The sequence below is a fragment of the Limulus polyphemus genome, unplaced genomic scaffold (assembly GCF_000517525.1).
Source record: "Limulus polyphemus unplaced genomic scaffold, Limulus_polyphemus-2.1.2 Scaffold1102, whole genome shotgun sequence".
NCBI lineage: Eukaryota > Metazoa > Arthropoda > Merostomata > Xiphosura > Limulidae > Limulus > Limulus polyphemus.
Window position 1 is genome coordinate 55143 of NW_013666712.1, and position 14926 is coordinate 70068.

A 14926-nucleotide genomic window follows, 5' to 3' on the forward strand; every position below is an offset into this window, starting at 1 on the left:
TATTTATTATTATAAAAGTAACTAAAATTAAAAGTACAGGTCTTTTTAAGTTATTTAAGACTAGATTAGGTAAAATAAGTAATAATAATAATAAAATTAAAAATGGTTTACGAGACACACACACGCAAGCAGCTTGTGGGTAATCTAATTTGATAGCATAACGTGAGCTGCACGTTCCCCAAGTGATTTACAGCTTTTATGGCGGGAATAGCAGTTAGACACGGTTAGAAGGGCAATAAAACATTAAAATTTAATTATAAAGAGATGTATAATGTTACGAACTTAGAGCTACTTAGGATAAACGAGTGTAGTTTCAGGTTACAGTTTGAAGTCATTCTAGAAAGAAAAGGTTAATTTACGTTTGTTTCTATTTTTTTTTGGTGGTTACAAGGTTGGTCGAATTGACCAATACCGTTTTGAGATAGGGAAGAGAAAATAACATAAAAACTATAAGGATTTAGTAAAAAAAAACGTTTGAAATGCATTTAGGAGGTTTTAGGGATTGCACAAAGGAAATCTGAGATTTTTTAGATGATGAAAAGTATTTTTAATTTTGATATGAAAATCACTTTGCACTCAGACTAGTTAGAAAAAAAAATTATATTTTCATGGACAAATTTAAGTAAAAATACTTCATTAAAAGAATCTGATTTTTTGTGTGCAAAAGGCTTTTAATGTTTACTATAAGTCTATAAAATTTTGTAATGATACACGTAAAATATTAAAAGTTATTAGTATGTTATGGTTATGGTTACGAGGTCGATCCCAGGGACCAAGCTCGTGTCGAAAGAGTTAAATGGCATAAAAAAAGGAGGCCACTTTGGGATAAGCTGCCTTTAATTTGTTTTCTTCAGTTCGTTCATTGAGAGTGTGATGTTTTCGGTTCTTCTCCAGTTACTTTTGAGCCTGCACCTTATTTGATGGCTGAAAAGTTTAAGAGTGCACATTTAATTTTCTCTCCATCCCCATACATTGTGGTTTATGCAGAGAGGTCTACTTCTCAGTTATGTAAAGGGACTGTTATGCCTTATCTGACATGGTTGTTGAAACTTCATGATTTGGCTTAACACCACCATGTGGAAGTATATTCTGACTAATAATACATCTGCTCCTTGAAATTATGGGTTCTAAGGCAGAATAGATCAATGTCCCCTGGTTGGACTGGGTAAGACTATGGGCTTACAACTCTAAAATCCAGTGTTTTGTTTTTCTTACACTAAACTTTGTTAGAAGACTCTCAGGATTACCAACTTCATTGATGAAGAGCTGGATCCATTGTTAGCTTGCACATTGGTTCAATTGTCGACGTCTTCATTCATCCCTGTTGTTGTCTCAGATTTCATCAACTCCTACAGGGGGTCATAGTTCTGCTCCTATTTGAGGGTCCCAACCTCCCATGTCAGCCCCTTGGTACCCAGAATAGATTCTGTCCATATCCAAGGGTTCCGATGCTTGGTTGGATCGCTGTCAGTGACATTGGTTATTATTGTATGCCTTCGGAGTCTATAGGGGCTTGGATCTGAGAATTCATGGATGTGTGGTAATTTTAACCACAGGTCTTTGACTCAGGATTAGTCATTCAGTTCAATGTTCACAATTATCCATCCAACCTGTAGGGTTTTTTGTTTCCCGCAGATCCTCAGGAGTTGGAACATAGTTCTAGGGCTATCAGAATTTTGTTGGTCTGGGGGTAGTAAGAGAGTCGTGCTAAGTCTTCTGGGGTTTTATTCCTGTCTGTTGTTGGGCCTAAGAAAACAGAAGATTGGTGTACAGTCATTGATTTTTCTCATATATATCAATGCCTAGATTCTCCAAGATTCACAAGTTACTCATTCCTCAATCAGAGTTGGCATTTTTACTGGGTCTGTGGATGTCCAAGTTCTTTGTAGTCAGCTTCTATCTGCACATTGTTATAGTGGTGCCATCCCCACCAGTATTGGCATTTTTTGTGCACAGGGTCAGGTACTGCAGTTCAGGGTTTTTAACCTTTGGACTAGCATTGGCTTCATATGGGTTCTGCTGAATTGCACAAGTTTTTTCTCATCACCCCCATTCCAGAGCACTATGCACACACCAATCCATAGATGTCTGGTTACTGCCGGCACCATCTCATCAATTGTCAGAACGTCACACCCTGATTCAACTTTCAGAAACAACCAAGGCAGGGTTCATTCTCAGAGCTGAGACATATATTCTTGCTTCTATTCAATATATCATCAGTCTGGGTTTTTCTTTTTTTTCTTCGTGTCTCTCAGATTTCCAGTTGACTCCCATCCAGCTCCATGCTATGGAACAGGATGCCCAACTCTTAATCAGCTCTCCTTCTCCCACTGCCTGGATAGTTGTTTTGGAATGTTGGTATCACTCAAATTCCACATGCTTTTGGAGTGAGAGTACAAGAGATCCTTTCAGTAGTCTTGATGTGATCAAGGGATCGTAACCATCGATTCACTGGATTCCGCAGTCTCCTTAATCAGGTTTGTTAAGTTGAGACACTACTAAGACATAGCTTCCTCTGCTGCCACTTCATCCAGAGTTCCATCTCTTCACGATGCTTTGCTCAGGGATGGGTTGTATATACCAACAGTCAGGAATTCCAGGGACTACGCATGGATGATGAGCCTTCCCTACACATTGCTTTAGTCCTTCTTGCTCCTAAAAAAGCAATGCCTAATGGTCTGAGCTTATTAAGGGGAAAATCATCAGGCTTCACTCAGACATTTCCATGGTAGTGTCTTGCATTTCTTATCAAAGACGCACTTAGTCCAGGGCTCCTTGTTTTCAAATCATGGACTTCCTTTCTCAGAACCATTCCTATCATATCATCGTACTAACTTGCCATGTTCCATGAGGAATGACTACAGTAGCAGATCAATTGTCTCAATCCAAACAGATTCTCCCAACAGAATATAGAGGCTGCATTACAAGATTCTGTTGGATTGGCTCTCATTTTGCAACTCTGATTGGTGGGTTGGCCAATCATTGAAACACCCAACTACTGGCTATTTGGTCTCCAGTACCTCCCCTTTGTACTTTGGCAATAGATGCATTCCATGAGGTCGGGATGGGATTACAACTCTAGGCATTCCCTCCAATTCTTATGTTCCCCAATGTACTAACTATGATTTGTTCCAACCCATTTCGGGTTCTGTTAATAGCACCAGATTGGCAGCTACACCCTTGTTTCTGCTTCTGTGGTACCTTTAGGAGTGTCCTCTTCTTTTAGATCATGCCTGTGGAGGCAGCCATGATCTGACATGGTACACCTAGCTATTTAGAAGCTCAAGCTTCAGGCATATAGGTTATGCTGTCTTTTGCATGGCATCAGGGTTTAATTTTTAAGGTTGCCATATATCTGTCTCAGTCTTTGCTTAGTCCTGCAATGGACATTTATCAATGTAAATGACACACATATTGGCAATGGTGTATTGAGAGGAGGTTGAACATAATTGGTTTTTTGACCTGGCTCTTTGGCAAGGGTTTTTCATTTTCCAAAATCACCCTACTTCTATGCCCTTAGCAGTCCGGTTGAATTGCTTACTGGAAGACATTGTGTGGACCTCCCCCAGTACTTTTATCTCACATTACTTGCGTGATCTGGAAGTATCTTCATCTCAGGGTTTTTGCCCACTCCCTGTAGCTATCTTAACCACTTAACCTACAGACATTGCCAGTCAGAGTGGTTTGTTCTGTTTGTCTACAGGATGATTTATCATTTTACCTACATCCTCAGGCCGGTTCTTCTTACCCAAGAAACTATCAAACAGGGAAGGGGATAAATTCTTTTCACCTATTCCACTGATCACTATTTCTCACTTCTGATCAGATTTTGATAATTGTTATGTTCAGTGAGGGTCTTGAAGGTTTTGTTTCCCACACTAATGCTTTTGAAGATGCTTAACAACAAATATTCTAGGCTCTTCTTTGAAGGCAAGGAATCTTCTGCGAGTCACATCTAATCAGATTCGTCACATTTCTATGCCCTTAGCAAACCGGTTGAATTGCCTGCTGGAGGACATTGTGTGGACCTCTCCCAATACTTTTATCTCGTATTATTTGCATGATCTGGAAGTATCTTCATCTGAGGGTTGTCGCCCACCCCCTGTAACTATCTTAACCACTTCCACTAGATTATACAGATGGGTGAGTATTTTCATTGCTACCTTTTAGGGTTTCTTACCTTATTTTCATAGAATCCCACTTTGTGGCAAGTGTTGCCTGGACAGGTGTATTTTTATCAAACCAATTCTGCACTAGCAACCACTAATTCAATACACTTTATCTAGGTTGCAGCAGGCTAAGTAGAAATGAGATGTTCCATAAGACCACCTAGAGGCTGACCTGGTGGTATTACAGTACTGTGCTGGACTATCATGAGCAAAGCATAAGGGGATCCTGCCCATCCCTTCCATCATTAGATTGAATAAATCAGGGTTTGTTTCCTTTTAAGAATTTAGGGTACTTGGTTCACCTATTGCACTGTTTCTAGAGCACTGTTCCTTAGGACTCTCCAACATGCATTACCCCCCCCCCCAGATTCTCTTAGTGGAGCTAGAGAGTCCTTACCAGTTTCAAGTCACTATGGTGGTGAACAGAAGCTTTTCCTCCAGAGTTTTAGAGAGAATTTCTCCACTCTTGGAGAAGATGATGAAGTTGGGGGGGGGTCCTCCTACCTGGGAGGGTTTTATCCCAGGTGTCAGTAGGAGAGGCACCTGCCTACGCAGGAGCCTACTCATAATACCGGTTCAGATTTGGGTTGATCGTGGCTCTTCTTTTTGATCAGTATTGGTTCAGTACATTGTTTATTGAAGAGGGTCCATTGTCTCCTCAGAATTCTGAATGTAGAGTGGTCTAATCCTGGGTTCTTGGTTGAGCACAGTTTGTTCCATGTCCTCATAATTCCAGGGTCAAGTGGAATTTACCTTTCCCACACAGTTTGGGAATGAGGATGAGTGTTCATAATTCCAGACCAGATGAGTTCTATTTCTTCAGGTTGAGTAAAGCATACAAGAGTGTGGGGTGATGCCTTTTGGACTTGTTCAGGTTGAGGAGAAGATTTGTCTACCTCATTGTTGCTTACCTTCTCATTGTGATTCTGGTTGCTTGAAATGCATCACTCTATGGCTACAGGTTGGTATCCAATCAAAAATGTAAATATATATATATATATATCTCTTGCAGTCCAATTGCCCTAGCCACCAACATGGGATATAGGGACCATGGCCCTGTAGTTTCAATCCAGAGCAGTGGTTGGGGCCTGGCCAATAGAGATGGTAAATCATGTAAAATTCCACCTAAGTACATGAAATAAGTTTTGAGTGAAGAGCATACCTGTTCTGGATGTAGTGTGGTTCCCCCATTGGGCAGCAATCTTCTGTTGACACACCCATTATCTGTGCAGATGCTTTCTGTATGGATAATGCCCTCACTGGCTTCTCCACCTTATCAAGGTGGGACTCTAGCTGTAGTGTGAGAGGAAGTAAGTATGTTTTGGAATTTAACATTTTCTTAAATCAAAAATGTATTTCCAATAATACTTACCTCCTCTCCCACTCTCTCACCCTTCCTCCCCACTAAGAGCCAGTTTTAGAGAGTGCAGATTGATAACATTATCTGAATGAGATGCTTATTTACAGTACCAGGGTGCATCGTTGTAGGTTGAGAGTATAACGAGACAAATATTGCCAAAGGCAATTAAATGGGGTATAAAAGACTGAATCAAACAAGAAAAAATCAGACCAATGCTTAGGTGGGCAAAAGAAGGAACCCTGGCAATCGAGTAATAGCTGTAGTGTGAGAGGAGATAAGCATTATTGGAAATAAATGTTTGATTTAAGAAAATGTTACCTTTTTTTAGTTGGTTACATGTGTGCAAGTCAATTTACTCACAGTTTCAATTAACTTATTGTTGGAATTGTTTAAAACAGGAATAATTGGAAACACTAATTTAAATTATTTAGTTATTTTCATGACAATAATCAGTTTTTCATAATTTTAATTAATTGATTAGTTTACAAACAACTAATTGATGTAATCAATTCTTATAGTTAATTGATTATATTAATCAATCAATTTGTCCAACTCTGAGTATTGATAAATGTTATGTAAAATAATTGATTAATCAAAATTACAATTAAATCAATTAATGTCATGAAAATAAGTTTTGATTATTCCAGCTATCCAGTAATCAAAATGTTGCCATTATGATTTTTCTTTATTATTTTTAATAAATTCAAGTTTGTCCAGTCAAATCAATTTGTGTCACGACTCATGAAAATAATAAGACTAATCAAAATTAGGATTTCAAATTACTACTGTTTTCAATTAATTAAACTATCTAAGTAATCAGAATATTACCATTATGCTTCTTTATTATTAAACACAAAGCTACACATTAGGATGTCTGTGTTCTGCCTATCACAAGTATTGAAACCTGATTTTTATGTTTTAGGTCATTTTCTAAGGATAATCACTGTTTTGTTTGTTTTATCCATTTTGATGCAAACTTTTATTAATCATTTTCATGTAACTTGAATTAATTATAAATAACTAGTTCTGTTATTTGAAACTTCAATGCATTATTGTAGAATGAAACAAGAAAACCTACAGTTTTACAGTGATATAAATGATGGTACTTTATATAATTAAAGATATTGAGTACTTGCTGGAGTACCCATCCCCTAAATAGAAGTTATGTAAATGTATGATTAATTACAAGTTATCTTAGGACATGAAAAGATACTTCTCTTATATGTAATTGTAAAAAATGCCCATAAAAACTGCAAAACACAAAATGTGAAACTGCATATTTGCAGGTACCTTCGCATGGACCTAACAAACCTCCATACCAAATCTGGTGAAAATCCATCCTGAGGAGGTGAGGTAGTGGTAAAAAAATACAAAATGCCCATAAAAACTGCAAAATGCAAAACTGAAAATTTGTATGTATGTCCCCATTGGACCCAATACCAATAACCATGGACTCCATACCATACAGGGGGCAAAGTAGTGATAAAAAATGCCCATAAAAACCACAAAATGCAAAACCAAATATTTGTATGTACCCTCGCATGGACCAAATGAACCTCCATACCAATTTTGGTGAGGATACATCTGCACCATGTGAAATAGTTGCATGGATGTACAACAGACAGTACTATTATATTTATATAAATATATGTATGTAGTCTTAGTGAATTGTAATTTTAAAAAATACTTGTTAGCTAGCTTTATTTTATTTTACTTTTCAAGTTGTGGATACTTATTAAAATACTCACATATATCATATTATGATGCCAAGCAGTACAAGTAGAATGAAGAACCACATCTCATAAAGTGCAGTAACATTTACATAGCTGTTCATGTTTTTATACTTACTACTTACAGGATGGAACCTGAAAGACTTTGGTTGGAACCAGTATCTGAGACTCAGTAAAGCTCAAGCTGCCCCAAAAAATTTATTCTCTTGTAAAAACTCTCAGGTATGATTTCACAGTAGTAATAATATTGTTGTTTTCATAACTTATTGCAATGTTTTCAGGTATTTAGTCATCAAGAGAATGTTTAATTGCCTTGTGTGTTTATTTTACTTATTGATGTTGTTGAAAGTTTATAACATAATGTGAAACACAGATGAATGCTAGATTTGTTCATTAGCATTTTTATAAAAACAATAATCTTAACATTGTATTTTTAAACTTTGAAATAAGCATATAATTTAAATTTCTAATATATGACAACAAAACTACAGTATGTGGTGCTTTTGGGGCTGGGCATGGCCTAGTAGTTATTATGCTCAACTATGGATCCATTGCTACAAATGAAAATTGTACTCTGCTCTCTCAAGCCATGGGTGCGTTATAAGAGTGATGGTCATATCACACTATTTGATTAGAATAGCCAAAGAATTGACAGTATATGCTGTTAAACAACTACCTTCCCTCTAATATTTCAGCTCAAAATTTGAGATGGCTAATGCAGATAGCCCTTGTGTAGCTATGCATAAAGCTGTGAAACAAAACAAACCCAGTTGAATTGTTTTTGATAATATTTGTGCAGGTTAAAATGAAACATGACAGCACAGAGGACACAAAAGAAAATTCATCCAACAATACATTGTTTGGGTTTTGAAAATATAGAATTAAGCTTGTGCTTTCATTTTTTACCCATTTAAACTTGTGCACATAACACAGTTTAATTGGAAATATTCAATTTAACCAAAAGCCAGAAAATTACATCTTAAACAATTGTAGTAAATTTCCCCCCTTTTTTTTTGGAGTCATTCCAAAAAACAAGTTGGTATGTCAGTTGCTTTATGTTGTTTTTTATTTCAGTTCTTAGTCACATTGGTGACCTCTTTTTGATATAAGAATGCATGAACTATACTGTCTCTAAAAGCATATAGGTATCAATTTTATTTACCTTACTTCAGAGTGCATTAGATGCCATGATACATTCACCATTTTTCAGTGACTTGCATCTAAACAAGAATTCATTGATTTTATGTCAGAATATTTATGTGTGTATATATATATATATATATATTAAAATGACAGTCATTTATATCTATTTATGTTATGATGAAGTTGTTACTACTGAATTTAGATTTTATTGAGATGGTGTTACACTTGTTTTTATGAAAGTTCCTTTCTATTTCACAGCAAGTTACCCCACACGGATTTCGCGTGGGAATGAAATTGGAAGCTGTGGACAAGAAAAACACAACTCTTGTGTGTGTAGCAACTGTGACTGATGTGCTAGACACTCGGTTTCTGGTCCATTTTGATGGTTGGGATGATATTTATGATTACTGGGCTGACCCAACTTCACCATATATTCATCCAATCAACTGGTGTAGAGATACAGGGCATGTCTTAACACCTCCAAATAGTATGTTTGTTTTCAATATGTGCATATGTTATCATTGTTAGATATTTAAACTCTAATACCTGGGACTTCTGTTTTAATGGTGGTTCTTGGAAATGTACAGTTTCTGTCTTGTCTTTCAGAGTTAGTTCCTGAGATATTGAAGATATTACAGTTAATGTCTACCCAAAATGCCTTTCATTATTTTGTAAAATTTGTTTAGCACAATTATTCTTTAGTATCAATGTATTTCTTCAGTTTAATTCTTGAGCAGAATATTCTGTTATTACAGACTGCAGTGATCCTGAAAATTTTACTTGGGAGCAGTACTTGACAGAAACAAAATCGCAATCTGTGCCCGCTCGAGCTTTCAAGCAACGACAATCTCACAGTTTTAAAGTTAACTGGAAGTTAGAGGTGGTTGATGGAAGGAATCCCATGTTGGTGAGGGTAGCAACAATTGTCGAGACTTCAGCTCATGCTGTTAAGATACATTTTGATGGATGGTCTGATGCCTATGACTACTGGATGGATGATGATTCTCCTGACCTCCACCCTGCTGGGTGGTGTTTTCGAACTGGTCATCCCTTACAACCCCCCATAGGTTTGTACTTTTCCCAATGTAAAAATTAAAGGTTTTGATAACTTTCTATTGTGATTATGTTTTCTTTTTTCTTGTTTAAAGTATTTTAATATCATGAACTGTTTTACTGATTGATTTTTAACTTCATACCAAAGTAAAGCTTTAACCCTATGGGAGGGTCAAAGTGTATGTCATGACATTTTTACAGGGGTCCACAGTAGCTCAGCATTAAGTCTTATGGCTTATAATGCTAAAATCTGTGTTTTCATTCCTATGGTGGACATGGCATAGATAGCCTATTGTATAGCTTTTTCTACAAAAAACTTTTTACAGAGTTATATTCAAAATTTAATCATACTACTTTCTTTTCAATGTACGTTAGTAAATTTGGCATCAAAACAGTTTATAACTCACATTTTAGTTTTTATTTCTTAATTTCAAAGGTGGGTATTGAAATAAAGTTTCAATCTGCACCTTTGAGTTGCATGACATGGTGGCACTCTTGACTTTTCATTTATGGATTTTTGCTGTTCCCTTGTATAGGTTTCACATTGTTCAACAAATTAGAAACATGTTTTATAGATGCTTACAAGGCAGAATATAGAATTTCAACCTGTTCATGCTTTACTGAGTTATTACTATATATGTTCAACCCACATTGACATTCTCCTCCCATATCCTCTGTCTTTTAAGAAGTTTTATAATATCTATTGGACATGTTTACAACCAATAGAAAGAGCAAATTGTGAACTACATAAAACAATTTTCAGTTGTTTTTGAGGTAAAAGGCCAATAGTTTGCTGTGAGAACTAAAGACATTGTTCCGAGCAGTAATGGAATTTTTTAACCTATTTATAAGTTAGTAAGAAAGCCAGATAAATTACTTATTTTTGGATATTCTCTTCAAGTGTATGATATATTGTTTGTGTTCTGAAATGCATATTTCAAAGTTACATGAATTATTTTTGGACAACCAACAGTGAGAAAAAAAAAAATTACTAAACCATGCACCCAAGTGTGAAAGGCCTCATGGCTTAAGTAAGTGCTAAATTACTTAATTTTTATGTATATCCTATTTTTATTGTTATACATGTTTTAAAAATCATAACTAGAATATAAAAATTAGAAACTTGTTAAGTTAGATAAAATATAAGTAAAAAAAATGAAATATAAAACTTCTCTTTGAGAAATGCATGTGGAGTACTATCTCTTTATTTAACTCAACAGTTTACCTTAACCTGCCCTGTCTCTGGGTGATTTATTGTTTTGTTATGTTAGTTAGACATAGGTCAAAGAGCAATAAAACAAGAAAATTAAAGCAGTTCTGAAACTGTTAGAAGCCCTTAGGCTGTTTGGATAAAAAATTGTAATTTTCTTTTGCAATCTACAGTCATTCTAGATTGTGTGTATTATATTTATTAACTTTGACTACAGTAAGTGTTAGGGTAGAGAAAATAAGAGATACGATATAACTTTTTACTGAACAAACCCTCTAATGTTCATTGCCTACTTGTAATGATGTGTTGAGTTGGCCGGAGCACTTGGAATGCATGTGTGTTTGTTTATGCACATGGTAGTAACGTCGGATGGAGAGAGAGTATGATGTGTTGGCGTGGATGACAGTAACACAAGTAGAGAGATGCAGAGTGGAGTGCATCCTGTTATCATGGGATTAATGCATAATTCTTTAGACACCTTGAAGTTTTGATATAGAAAGTACAAATGGAATGTAAGGTAAAATTACTTGATCAAAAGTATCTCTGACTTATTTAGAGTCGGCACTCTCGTAGTCTTTTAATCAGTCTTTTGACATACGGGTTTGATTATGATTTAAATTATAATTTTGATTATTATAGATTATGATATAACGGCTTTAGAAAAATGACTTTATAGAAATCTTTAGCTTACTTATATATACCACACCACATATAGATGCTGGAGCTTTGTAAATCTAGTATTCTTGTGTTTCTCTACTAGAGTATCACAGATATGCTGTTGGCATACTATAAAGATTTGTGTTTGTTTGACTGATTTTTTTGATATGCTAAATTAATTTGAAATACAACTCAGCTTTAAAAGGGAGGGGACATAGCAAAATAAAGCTTAAGAGATATTCTTTTCACAAAGGAGCAATGGTGTATAAGCAATTGTGATGTTTTGTGTAAAATATATCATACCTAGTAGATAACAGTATTTGACAAAGCCTGTCAGTTATTTGAGTTTGGATTTTTTTTTAAATTAAATAACATTTTAGTTCTGAGAGGAATCTTCATTTAACAGCTAAATTTTTTTATGCACATTGTGTGCATGTTTGTGATTTTGCCATGGCATTGGATTTTGCTGTCACTTTTTAATTGTCTCTCATTTTTCTTTTATTATAAAGTTAGACTAATTTGTGGTTATTATGAATGGGGAAGAACTAGATAAGTTCTGATGAAGACTCAACTTTAGATAGTTTCTTGATAACATCTTTGATAGCAGCTATGAAATCTGAGACTGGAATTGTATCAGAGGTTACAGGAAATTTCAAACCCTTGTAAAGCAAGGTATTTTTGTTGGGCTTAATCCTCTTGAGCTGAGGTTTTATAGATATGGGTTGGTGCTTCTCTGTTAAGGAGGACATTTGTACTTGACATGCTTGCATTGGTTGGGAATTATATAATTTATACATGTTTTTGTTTGTCCACTGGTTGTTGGAATCCATAGACTGCTTATTTTGGTTCTTTGATACTAATTGAGTTCTAGTTTTTGTTTCTTATTTTATACTTTGAGTGCTCCAGTTTTTGTGTTTGATCATTAATTATGTAATCTTTCCAATCTTTGGCATTGCCAGTATCAATTTTAACAGATATGCTTTTACATCATGGTCAAATCAATTTTTAAATCAGTGTTTATTGTTTTAGTACATGCAGGATCAAGTTGTTACTATTTGTGATAGTATGTGTGTTAAAATTAAACTTGTTTGTTGTTTTTTTTTCTTTTGCAGTAAGTGAAAACTTGAGTGCACCTGGTCAGGGAGGATGTCCTACTCCAGGATGTAGTGGTACTGGACATGTCAAAGGTCCCAAGTATACCACTCATCACAGGTAAAGATTAAAGTATATGTGAAGTTTTTTATGGATATTTTTTTATCAAAACTTCAAAACCAAGCCAGAAAATTGCTTCCTTCCTGCATTAGTTTTATCCTGCCTAGGTTCCTGTTTTCGTTTTTTGTGTGGATGTATCAGTAAGGTGATTGTGGTATTTTTTGTAACAACTGAGCCTGTATTTCTTGATTAATTTATATCAAATTGATATAGAACCTGTGATAATCTAATGTCAGAATGATGTTTAACAATTTGTATATAAGCAAAGATGAAGATGTGACTGTTTTTAAAAAATAAACAAGATGTTTCTTTTCCTTATGTAATTATATGAAAAATTCCAGAGAAAAATGTTATATCAGATGAGTTGAAAAAAATAATTAATAGCTCAGCTAAGAGGATGATGATAAAAATTATATATATGTTTGAATGAACATTTTAATGAAAGTAGTTTTACTTCATATCTAAAATGTACAGCATACATATCATCTCAAGTGTTGTTTTATAACACTTGAGATGATATGTATACTTTTCATTTTAGGTGAGTCAGCATGTCTAATTTTAGGATGTTTGATTATTTACTAAGGTGACACAACACCATGTTCAATACTGCTACTGTGTTTACTTTATAGCATTATCTTTACCTTTTCTAGTGCCTTTGGCTGTCCATACTCTCAGTTGAATATGAATAAGTTTGACTCAGCCTTACCAGATCGTCTCGGAAGTCGGCTAAATGATGGTGTTATGGAAGTTGCAGTGCCAATGAAATATAGTAATTCAGGTGCTACTGAGGGTCTCAGGTTAGCTATAAAACTTATCAACTATCTGTATTCAGGGTATAATAATAAAAACGGTTTATAAAAATTATATTAACATTAATAGTTTATAGTCTGAACTACAAGCACATTTTACGTATCCAATGATAGAGAAATATAGAATTGATGTGCAGATGTGTTAAGCCTAATTAGAAGCAACCAACCAAATGGTTAAAGTCCTTTAACTCTTTCAGCATGGGCTCAGTCCTTTGGACCGATCCTCTTAACCATTTTGTGCTTGTTATAATTTTCATGCTATAACTTTCAAATGAGTAAGTGTATGTTAATGAAATTTGGCAGATTATCAGTAAATATTACATTACTTTCATATATAAAATATCAAATTTTTTTATTATGTCTTAAAGTTTGTTAAGCAATGTTTTTCTCATGCCTGTCTTTCCTTTTGGCATACTGCCTATCCAACATGCAAAGTAATATTCATTTTAAGATTAAAAATACTTTTATGTATAAGAAAATTTTGAAGTCTCATATTAGAAATCTATATAATGTCGAGATAGTTATCAAGTGTTTCTTAAGAAAAAAACTTTATATTTTATCTATTATTTTCAGTAATTAATCTCTGTACGGGTTAGATTTTACCGATCTCGCAACCACCATAAAAAATTAGGAAATAAATATAATTTTTGCGTCTTTCATTCTAGAATGAACACCCATTATAACATGAAAATATAAATGTTTAGACTAAATAGTTTAAATCTCATAACATTATACATTTATATATATTTATTATTTTTATTGTATTTATGTATTTACCTTTCAGCCATGCCCGGCTAACAGTTCACAAGTTACAATGATGAGGCTCAAGTGCACTCATGTTACCAAATAACATAAAATTGACCTTTGGTCTGTGCAAAGTAACTTGTCTTGGTAGACTTGTATTTTGTAAAATACAGTCACATTTCAATTATTATAAATTATATATGTATATAGAAATAAATTCTTAAACATATTTTTTCCTCAAACATTGAACAGTAAATAAAGAAGTGAAGCAAACAATTATCTCTTCAAGTTACGACCTTTGTCCTTGGTTGCTGCTTTACATAGGTTGCTAAGCATTTACAAATTTTGCAAGTGGAGGACATGAAACAAAATATTTTTTTCAGGTTTTATATATACATTTGAATAACTAAAAAATCATAAATTACTACATTAATGCCATAGAATTCTACTATAATTTATAAAGCTTAGTAACTAAGATGTATTTTACTCTAAAAAATATGAAATTGTGAGCAGACTAAAGACACACCCTACTTCATTGAAATCTTGGTTGAAAAGAAAGAAATGGCACCAAGTTCATTAAAATGGCTAAGAAAGCCACTAAGGGGACATTCTGAGCTTCCAATTGGTTATTCATGACATATATAGAAGGAAGTATATATAGGGAGCATTTCCAAAAATGGAAAGAGGTAGGTGGGATGACACTGTGTTTGGTTTATTACATGAGCAATATCTTAGCAACTTGAAAAGATAAGAGGCTCTTATTTTACATTCTAGCTTGTCAATATCGGTAATTTGAGTTTCTAATTTGTTTGAAACTATACTTAGTATTTTGACTTCAC

At 34.5% G+C, this 14926-nt stretch overlaps 1 protein-coding gene across 7 annotated transcripts in view; it reads left to right on the forward strand.

Annotated features, from left to right (window-relative positions):
- The window catches only part of LOC106462141 (lethal(3)malignant brain tumor-like protein 4), an 81012-nt gene that overhangs the window by 48396 nt on the left and 17690 nt on the right, over window positions 1-14926 (forward strand). For all 7 annotated transcript variants that reach the window (XM_022389297.1, XM_022389303.1, XM_022389301.1 and 4 more), the window contains 5 exons: window positions 7387-7481; window positions 8661-8889; window positions 9158-9469; window positions 12435-12534; window positions 13185-13331. In XM_022389297.1, the coding sequence (XP_022245005.1) occupies window positions 7387-7481; window positions 8661-8889; window positions 9158-9469; window positions 12435-12534; window positions 13185-13331 (883 nt within the window). The remainder of the gene's footprint in view (window positions 1-7386; window positions 7482-8660; window positions 8890-9157; window positions 9470-12434; window positions 12535-13184; window positions 13332-14926) is intronic.